The following is a 10,280-nucleotide window of genomic DNA, read 5'->3' as shown; positions in this document are numbered from 1 at the left end:
TGACAGATGTTCTGAGATCATCATCCTCCTGACAGATATCCTAGATCATCTTAAAAGGAGGGGCTGTATTTTGACTTGTGCTTCCAGAAGTTTCAGTTTATGACCCTTGTCTCTGTTGCTTCTGGGTCTGTGAAAAAGAGCGTGTGGTGGAAGAACACACACACACACACACACACACACACACACACATACATGTACACACACATACATGTACATACATGTACACATACATACATGTACACACATGTACACACATACATGTACATACACATACACACAGAGACACACACACACATACATGTACACACACACAGACACACACACCATGTGCTTATGAGGTGGGCTCTTCTGGCTTCCACAGGTCAATATACAAGGGAGAAAGGTACTCATACACATAAAGATAGACATGGGGTGGGGGAGACATAAACCTAGCTTCTCTCCTGTGACCTCCACCAAGCTCAACCTCTTGCAAGTGCTCCATCTCCCAAAGGCATCCTGATCTGGTATATATCAGCGAGCCTTTCCTGTGTGAACCTTGAGAAACCACTACAGTTCCAAATGGTGGAGCTAATAGCTAGGATTATATACCATCTTGCCAAGGGAATAAAATCAAAGGGCCCAGGTTAAGTTGGAGAAGATGTCTTTTCCAAATGCCCGACTCATCTCATACTGAGATCCTATTGTCTAGTGCTGACCTAGTCTCTAGGGGAAGATTGTTGAGACTTTGGAAGAGTTCATTATACCCAGAAACCTTCCAGTCCCCAAATGGTAAAGTCCGCTCCTCATCTATGAGCCAGTTCTGGAGAGACGGGTCCTGCGACCTCTGCATCCAAGCGCCAACATTTCCCTGCTGGTGTGGCTCAGACAGGAACCCCAGGCAATGAGTGGGCTTGAAACTCACTAACGGCGACAGGGAGGAGATGGACTGAACATCAAGAGGCCCTTTCCCATGCCTCTGACTTGGGGGTCAACGGGTCCGGACACCCTGAAGTTTTCCTGAAGAACAGACTACATGTTCTTTTGTCTCTGCCCAGTGACAGGTCACAAACGGGTGTCTCTGCAAGCTGCCACTCCGGCAAACTCAGACAGGCAGACGTGTTACTTTCACTCATCATGACTGAGCATTGCACAAACCTCCTGTGCATCCCGGGTGCCAGGCTGAGGGCCTCCCTTTATCCCTTCCTCTCTCTCTCCTCTCCTTCCTCTTTAAGGAAAACTTCCCTGTATCTCAGATTGGTCTCAAACTCAGCTGAGGATGACCTTGAGCTTGTAATTTTCCTGTTTCTACCTCCCCACCTGATGAGTGCCAGCATCACAGATGCCAGCCACCACCTAAGGTTTCATGCAGAGCTCAAGATAAAACTAGGCAAACACTTTGTGTGTGTGGGCAAGTACTCTACTTGCTGGGCCCCAGCCCCAGCCCCTAGGCGGTGCGCTAAAAATGTGTGGCCTGGGCAGGTGGGACGGCTCAGAAGTAAAGACATTTGTTGACAACTCTGACACCTTGAATTTGATCCTTAGAATCGGCATGATGGAAGGAAAGAACCAAGTCCATCATATTATCCCCGTGTTCTCTCCACATGTGAGCATTCCCCTTCCCCCAATAAATAAAAGTAATCAAAATTAGAATATCAGTGTAAAAAGCTGTAGCCTTAACCATCTCATGGGATTCTCACGAGTGGTCTGATGCTATCCACATTCTATAGTTCAGAAGTTAAACAACTTTCCTGGCCAGGCAGTGGTGGCGCACGCCTTTAAGCCTAGCACTGGGAGGCAGAGGCAGGCAGATTTCTGAGTTCGAGGCCAGCCTGGTCTACAGAGTGAGTTCCAGGACAGCCAGGGATATACAGAGAAACCCTGTCTTGGGGGGGAGGGGGGACCAGAAAAAAACAAAAACAAAAACAAGAACAAACCAAAAAAACAACTTTCCCAAGGTCACACAGAGAATATAGAGCCCAGAGCTGATTCAGTTACTAAGCACAGGCAGGCACAGGTTCTGGGGGTGTGCTGGGGAACACCATAGTTTTAGGGATCACAGAAGTGATAAATTTTTAGTTGAAGAAATGCATTATACAATACTAATGTTTTCTTTGTAACCAACATAGATTTAAAATATAATCTTTCAACTCTTTTTGATAAAGGAATAAAGCTAGGAATGGAAATATAGCTCAGGCCAGGAGAATCTTAACAGGATACCTAATTGCCTTTGCTAGCAGAGCCAAAATCAAATATAGGCTGTGTACCTCCAAAGGTCACGTTCTCCTGAGCATCCTCTAATGCTGGTGAGGAAACCCAAGTTCAGGTCGAACCTGGAAAAGCTGGTCTTTGCCCAGAAAACATGGCCTTGTATTGCCACCTGGTGGCTTTTCTGGGAACTTCTGTTTAGGGTTCAATTCCTAGCACTAACATGGCAGCTTACAAAACAGTTTGTAACTTGAAGACCTGACACTGTCACACAGACATACATGCAGGCAAAACACCAATGCACATAAAATATAAAGTGTAATTTAGGATGACACTCTAGGAAGCAGCCAGTGCCCCTTGTGTCGGGACTCCATGCTAGAATAGGGCACTGGGAGCCCTCTCTAGGCTGTTGTGCTCTGGGCTCTATATTCTGTAGCTGTGTGACCTTGGGAAAGTTGTTTGACTTCTCAACTACAGAATTTTGATAGCATCAGACATCACTTGTCATGGAAAGTCACACGTGTGTCCTACACATATGCACACACATGCTCTCGCATGCATTCTTCATCACTGACATCCCTGAGTTCTCTCAGTACTGTCCAGATGAGACGTGTCTAAAAACAAACATACCAGCAGCCAACACACAACTGGAAATTATCTAGCATCCATATTTTTAAAAGTAAAAGTAAACAAATAAAATAATGTATTTTATAAATGGAAACGCGAGGGTCAGTGTGTGGGGATCAGATCCAGCCCATGTGCCTTTGGTTTTGTTTTTCGCTGTTTTATGGGAGCAGAGCTGTGCCCAGGGCTTCACAATGCTTCCAGCCCGCTTCTGCCCCACAGCAGCAGTGGAACATCTGTGTGAGTGGGACCAGATGGCTCACAAGACTGAGCTCATTCACTCTCCGGGCCTTCCCGGGGAGACGGATTTAAACACTCTGCTTTGCAATCTTAGCATTACTGATGGTCTCCTTCACGTGTCCTACCACCCTAAATCTTCAAGCAAACAAACAAACAAACAGAAACCCAGGGGCTTTTTACACTCAGAGGGCATCCCAATGTGCGGAAGACATTTAAAGCGCTCAGTGACACACGTGACTTATGGATACCACTTGGAGATGCAAGCTTAGAAAAACGCCTGCAAGTCCCAGCTGGGTGTTTATTAACCATACAAATAGCCTATCTGCCTGTCTGCCCTTCCTTTGTCCCCACTTCGCCCCTCCCTCCTTCCTTCCATCCTTCCTCTGCCCCTTTTTAGTTTTTGTTCTGTGTGAATGTCCGTGTGCATATGTGAGTGATTCTGCGTGCCCACAGCCAGGAGAAGCTGCTGAGTTCCGTCCTCTGTGACTTCACACCTATTTCTTTCGGTCAGGCTCTCTCTGAACTTAACCCTAGTGACCCTCCTGGCTACCCTGCTGCAGTTACAGGTATCATCCAGATGTCTGGCTTCTTACGTAAACGCGGCGGTCTAGTCCACATGATTACACAGCAAGCATTCTTAACTGCTGAGGTATTTTCCGGCCTCTTCCCACCTTCCTTTTTCCATATTAGGACATGGTCTCATGTAGCCCAGGCTGGCCTTGAATTTGCTATGCAAACAGGGATGATGACTTTGGAGTTCTGATCCTTCTGTTTCTCCAGCCAAACATTGGGTGTGGACAAACCTCCTTCCTGCGGTGCAGAGGATCTGGGGGTTGAACCCAGGACTTTGTGTGTGTTGGGCAACGCCTCTACTTTCTAAACTACACGTCCATCCTCCAATACTTCTTGACTGGCCTTCCAGGGATGATGAAAGCATAAAAATTTAGGACAGCTACTGTCAGTAATGGACCTATTTCTTGACCCACACCTTTAGGATGGCGTTAGCTATTTGGCACTGGGAGACCGGAAGGAACGGCCCCTCAGAGCGTTGTTTAGCAGGGTCAGATGATGCGAGGCTCGCTTGTTGAGGAAGCGAGTCCTCTTCTGAGCAGCTAGAGACATCACAATTCATCACCCGCATGGACAGAGCTAGGCACCGTGCCAGGGGCTTGCTAAGCGACTGTCAGTGACGTGCCACAGGGAGCTGCTCCAAGCTATCCACCTTCCTCACTACAGACCTCTCTTCATCTGTGAGTTCCAAGATATGCCCTCTTATGCCCCGGGAGCCCAGCAGAGGCTCCAGTGTCTCCCAGGAGTGGCCCTGTAAGCCCAGTGGGTTTCTGTTGTTTGAGTGATTTCAGCAGATATTTTCCCAGCAACTCTGCCACATCAGGCTGCTGGCTGAGTTCCGGGAGAGCATATTTCCACAGTGGTCCTTGGTTCTCTCTCACGCCAGGCCGATTAGGGAAAACCAGGTTAAGTTAGTTTATTTACTATTTTCAGGAACTAGTTTTCTGTACAATTTCAGGATAAAGGGACAAAACTCTAAAGGGCTAGAGAATCCTCTCGAGGTGGCTCTTGAGAGAGACTCCTTTGTCCAGTTCACTGTCTTCAGACAGATGGTCTGCCTTTTTTACTACCACGATACCCTGGCTTAACAAGGCAAACTTGTAAATGTCACGGTTTTGCAAAGAGCTATGTGCAGGCTAGGCCTTGCTTCCTGTGGCTGTCTCCTAAACATGAGGTCCCGTGGACACCAGGGCCTGCAGGGACTCCCCGGAGCACAATTTTCACGTCTAGAATTGTGTTTGGGAATGCTTTCCAAGTGGAAAGAGGAAGACCCCTCTCAAGATGACCCCAATAATGGACCCCATAAGGACTGGCGATCGGGAGGCAGGTGTGCATTCTGGGTATGTTGCAGTCTCCACTGAGGATGTCTTGCCAAATCACCTGATTTGTAAACAGGCCATTGCCGATGTGGTTAGGGAGTGAGGTCATCTGGAGAGGCAGGGCCCCAGTCCAGCGTGCCCAGATCCTTATAGGACAGAGGTTCTGTGAAAACAGCCTAGGCTGAACTGTGTCACACTGAGCTGTGGAAAGCCAAAGACTGCAGTACTGCCCTCAAGCAGAATGACTCCTCTGCTGCTGGATCCAAGAGCACAGCCCCAAGGCATCCCTCGACCGCCGGATCTCCAGCCGACAGAGTGGCGACAGAATCAACTTCTGCTGTCTGACGTCTGCCAGCTTTTCGTAGCATAGGAGAATGAGTACAGGAGAGAACTAAGATCTGATGAGGAGTTAGATCAAGGCTGTGGCTCCAGGACAACCCAGGGACGCATCAGCTGTGGCAGAAATGGGGTAGATGTGTGGCAGGTTCGTGGCTGATAGGACACAATCCAGCTGTCACCCCTCTAGAAGTCACACGACTCCTTCTCACTAACAGAATGGGAGAGTTAGTCATGATGCTGGTCAGAGCCAGGTGGAGACCACGGCCAAGGTGTTGAAGAGTACGTCTGCTGTCAGGCACCGAAGCCATGAGAGTTCCAGGCAAGGGTTCCAGGCCAGCCTGAGCTCTACGTGAACCTTTATCTCAGAAAAATCGAGCGAACAAAAACCTTCCGCGGTCCCGGTGTCTCTACACTCCCTAGCTCTCTTCCCTTTCCACTGGACACAGAGGACTCTAAAAAGGATTCTGAAGTCTGAGTCACTGGCAGAGCCACCAGACGGGGGCAATGTCTCCCGGGTTGAGCAGCTACTGGGCTAGGCTGGGACAAATACATCTTCAATGAGTGTGGCAAAAAGAAAAAAAAAGAAATGTATCTTTATTTGTTTAAAGAGCTGGGACTTAGGAGCTGCCTGTTGAAGCACTGAAGCATTGCGTCTCTGACTGGTGCAGGCTCTGAGGGGTGAGGGAAGCAGCCGCCAGGGGAGATGGCAAGTTCTTCCCTGAAGTGTAGGATGCACCGGGACAGAGCAACACTGCTGATGATACCGTCAGCCTAACGTGGAAAAATACACACTAAGAGATGGTTGCTCCCCTAAGCACCTTGCAGGCTCACAAGCTCCGTCCCTGTCCAGGCCGGCTGACAGAGCACTGGATTTCCCCAGGAAAAGGAACAGCATTGCTAGTGATGGATGGTAGGGTAGGGCAGTTGAGTTCTCTGTGTGTAGACAGGAGCCCCAACATAGGATGACGGTACACCCCAGAGGTGAGCCCGTGGTCACTTCTTCAGGTCCATGTCACGCAAGGAGGCGGGGCTCAGCAGAACGTGGAGTGAGGTAGGGCTGGGCCACAACATCTCCCATCTGGCTGGTCCAGATGGAGGGCAGGGGAAAAGGAGCCACTGGGGCCTTTTCCGAAACAAGTCACATGATGTCATCTGATCGCCGTGGATTAGGGAAAATGCCATTTTTGATGTAAAATGACTTTGAGATGGGATGAGTTTTGGCATGAGCTGGTGTCTTGTAGTCCTTCATGACATCCCCTAGAACACAGCAGAGGCCTAGATGAACAGGGGTCACCACGATTTTCCTGCTAGCACCTCCCCCCATACAGTTGGGGGTCAGCAGTAATGTGCTGTTAAATGGGGAGGGGGCATGTCTTCTGTCACTCAGGAACAGCTACTGCCTTTCAGTGTTCTGAGGATGCTCACACCTCCTTACGATCTAACAGCTAGAGGCTGCACAGCATGGCGGAAACTCAAGGCCTTGCACAGACCTGGCCAAGATCTGTTTTGGTCAGCACTCAAGTCATTTGCCACTTGGGCTCCTCACACAAGCCTAAGCTCACGTACCAGGCTTCCTACTCCTGCTCCTGCTCCTGTCAGGGCGGTTCCTCCCTCATCCCACTGTACAGGAAGGTCTCTAAGGGCTGCCCAAGGCTAAGCTAGCTCCCCAGATGCCCACCACTGCAAATTCTGCCTGTTGAACCAATAACAATAATCATAATTTAATAATAATAACAATAACACTAATAACTATGCTTGTTACCACTTTATTGAGCACTTACTATATCTGAGGCATCAGGCTGCTGGTGTGTGTGTGTGTATGTGTGTGTGTATACATTTTTGACTGACTACCTGCGACCCAGATCATGTCCCTATACTCTTCCCTGGGCCTTCTTTGAACCCTCTGGGACGAGCCACCTCTGGGACAGTATCAGTCAGCAGAGGGTGTTCCCCAGGTGACACCTGCATTGGGTTTGGGTCCAAGGTGTAAGGCGAGAGGCTTATGAAATGTCCTGGAGATTCTGGGGCGACTGTGGGCCTAAGCTGACAATGGACTGCCTTCTGGTTGTGATCCAACGCCACCCTAGCAACAGGGGGGCACTCCGAGTCAGGCTCCCAGCACGGCTGCTGATACTCTGAGGTCTGGGTGGTACTCCATGCCACAGTTACTCATACAAAAGTTATGTTACCTTTGTATCCTGTGTGTGCATTTGTAAAACCTACGCACACAGTGGCTTCACAGACAGCGAACATGAGCCTGTGAGACAGAGCAGGAGAGGAAGACGCCGGGCACTTACACTGAGATGCTCTCTGTGAATATAAGAAGTCAGGTCCTTCTTGGAAGAGACCGTGCAGACTCGCGACCCAGGACAGGACTCTGTAGTGGGGCTTCCTTATTACTTGTCTGCCAGGGTAGCCTCCCAGTCCTGATCCCCATATCCCAAGTTCACTCTTACTCTTGCATACAGTCAGTGTGGTTCACAGACCAGCAGCATCGGCGGCTTCTGGGGGTCTGGCCACCATTTGGTGTGGAGCACTGGGCTAAATGTGTGCAGTGCTCTGGATTCCAGCCCCGTGCCTTTAACAACTGACTCCTATGGCCAGTAACGGTCTGGAAAGGAAACCCACCTCACACCGTGCCTGCTGCCGGTCGCTACAGCATATATCTACTTATCTGCCTCTGTGAAGGGACCCTGTCAAAGTGCCTGGTGTACATCAGTTGCTCAGAGGAATCTCTCAAATGAACAAAGAAAGCAGACTTCCAGCTCAGGCTGAGTTTGCCTTCTCAGCCTGATCGCCCCCAAGATCCTTTGAGGGGAAAGTTGGGATTCAGAGTCCTGCTCTGCCTCTATGGGCCGACCCAGGAGAATTCCACAGAGGTCACATCTCACAGGGCTTTGTGATCCAAGCTCCTGTCCCAGGTACTTTCCCATACGACTTCCTCAAAATGCTGAGACAAAAGGAAACAGGTTATTCCCATTTCTCAGATATAGAAACCAAGGCCCCGAGAAGTGAATGTTTTCATGAGATCACCTTGTCCAGAAGCAGTAGAATCAGGATGTGAGATCGCCCCAACCCCATTCCAAACAATGGTCTTGTTTTGTTGTTCACATTTGGTTTTGAGGTTTTGTTTTTTTTTTTTTTTTTTTTTTGAGACAGGTCTCATGTAGCTCTGACTCATGCCAGACAGAGCTGAGACTGACTTTGAACTCCTGATCTCTCTCTCTCTCGAGTGCTTGAGTTACAACTGTGCACCACCACGTTTGACAAGTCCGTATACATTCATTTCACAGCCACTCAGTGTCAGTTCCAAGCAGGCAGCTGGGAGGCTGTGAAAAAATAAACCAGGAAATCTTGGAACCCAAGAAGCCCTCCAGGCCCAACGGGCACACAGACTGCTGACTTGGCGGTTCTAGTGCGGTTCTGTAGCCTCACCAAGATGCAGAGGCACCAAGTGGGCTCAGTTACTATGCCTGGAGGACTCTGGGAAGGCTCCTTAGGGCAGGAAGCTCCTAGCCTGGTAAGAGAAAGGGGAAGGTGCAGGGTATGTTCTAGAAACCAGGCCAGACACCAGCCTTCAGGTAAGAAGTCTCCTGGTCTGCTGGCAGGGTGGTGAGCTGGTTTGGTTCTTTGTGTCAGGAGGGAGGAAGTAAAGACTGAGGCTGAGGAGGAAGGTCAGTCCAGCCTTCCAACAGCCCAGAATGGCAAGAGTGTAATGGTCTTACCCACGTGCCAGCCATACTCCCAGGAAGACACCATCGGGTACTTGTACTTCTTCTCCGGTATCACTTGATGCCGCTCCCTGAGGTACAGGGTCCGGCCCTGGCCGTCATGGGAGATGCCTTGGAAGAGCAGCTTCAGAGTCGCTGAGGTGGGAGGCTTCATTTCTAAGTCCTCTGGCCTACCCTGAGCTGCTGTGTGCTGAAGACTTTTTCTGGCCTGCCACACTCTGTTTCCCAGGACTCCGCTGGTCTCTGTCCATCCTATTCGTGCCTCTTTTCTGACAGGGGAGCTTTTGGAAGGCAATGGGCCTGCTTTCAAGACTGACCCAAAAGGGGCCTGCCGGGCCTGACTTCTGGCCTTGGTCTTGGACCCCTCTTTCAGGTACTTGTGTCCATAGCGGGCATTCCAGGTGGTCCGAATAACCACCTCCTTCTTTATTCGCTCCCCCCAGAAGGCCTGGTTGGAAGGGTTCAGCAGGTCCCTCATGCTAGGGGGCCCAGGGGAGGGAAGGAAGGTTCTTCTTCCTGAAGCTCAGCACTCTGTTTGGATGGCCGGTGTCTGTCTCCAAGGAAACGTGTAGCCAATGAGAGCCAAGTTGCCCCCTGCTGGCGAGGAGGGGGCGGGATGGTAAGGGACTAAGGCCACCGATTGGTGGGCCAGGCCAGGTCAAGTAGGAGAAGAAACAGAGCCGTGGGCCAGTGAAATCGCTCTGTGGGTAAGGGTTCTGCCATGCAAGACCAATGGCCCGAGTTCCATCCTGGAACTCAGCGTGAAAGGAGAGTACTGACTCTCAGAAACTGTCCTCTGACAGCTCTAGGTGTGTCTGCACTCACATGTCACAGCACCCAGTCGCACACATACACAAACACACATGTACACACGTATGTAAGTTATTTAAAGACAGAGAACAGAGTCTGGCTATGACCCTCCAGGGTAAAGTGTATATGTGTGTGTGTGTGTGTGTGTGTGTCCCACTCACTCTTTTCCAGGGGGTCATATGCTGAATATTCCCCGGGAATACAGGAACTACTGGCCCTCCTCCTCACAGCGGATCCTGAAGTAACCTGCTATATACCAGGCACCCACATGGACCTACAGGAGGTCCAGTGTCCAACCTCAGGAAGGACGTAGCTAAAGAGCTTGTCGTGATAATTCTGTGGCCTCAGTCCCCAGGGGCTCAACCCTGTCACCTGCTGGTAGCAACTTGTCTGGACAAAGGATAGTCATGGGAATAAGCTTTAGCATTTGGAGAATGGTGTTCCACGGTGTGTAAAACACTGG

At 50.0% G+C, this 10,280-nt stretch overlaps 1 protein-coding gene across 1 annotated transcript; it reads right to left on the bottom strand.

The window, feature by feature from the left end:
• Nucleotides 1–6,414: 6,414 nt before the first annotated feature.
• On the bottom strand, nucleotides 6,415–9,485 carry LOC127690910 (protein ATP6V1FNB). Its single transcript, XM_052190477.1, has 2 exons — nucleotides 9,002–9,485; nucleotides 6,415–6,533 (listed from the first exon to the last, which is right to left on the bottom strand). The coding sequence occupies exons 1-2, from the start codon at nucleotides 9,483–9,485 to the stop codon at nucleotides 6,415–6,417; spliced, it is 603 nt and encodes a 200-aa protein (XP_052046437.1).
• Nucleotides 9,486–10,280: the final 795 nt, after the last annotated feature.

Source organism: Apodemus sylvaticus, chromosome 8 (assembly GCF_947179515.1).
Source record: "Apodemus sylvaticus chromosome 8, mApoSyl1.1, whole genome shotgun sequence".
Lineage (NCBI taxonomy): Eukaryota > Metazoa > Chordata > Mammalia > Rodentia > Muridae > Apodemus > Apodemus sylvaticus.
The sequence above is the reverse complement of the archived record's forward strand: the minus strand, read 5'-3'. Positions and strand labels throughout refer to the sequence as shown.

Coding starts and splice junctions, on each gene's coding strand:
- LOC127690910 (XM_052190477.1), bottom strand. CDS start 9,485: ATGAGGGACCTGCTGAACCCTTCCAACCAGGCCTTCTGGGGGGAGCGA. Junction 6,534..9,001: donor GGAGTATGGCTGGCACGTGG/GTAAGACCATTA, acceptor GCTGTGTTCTAG/GGGATGTCATGAAGGACTAC.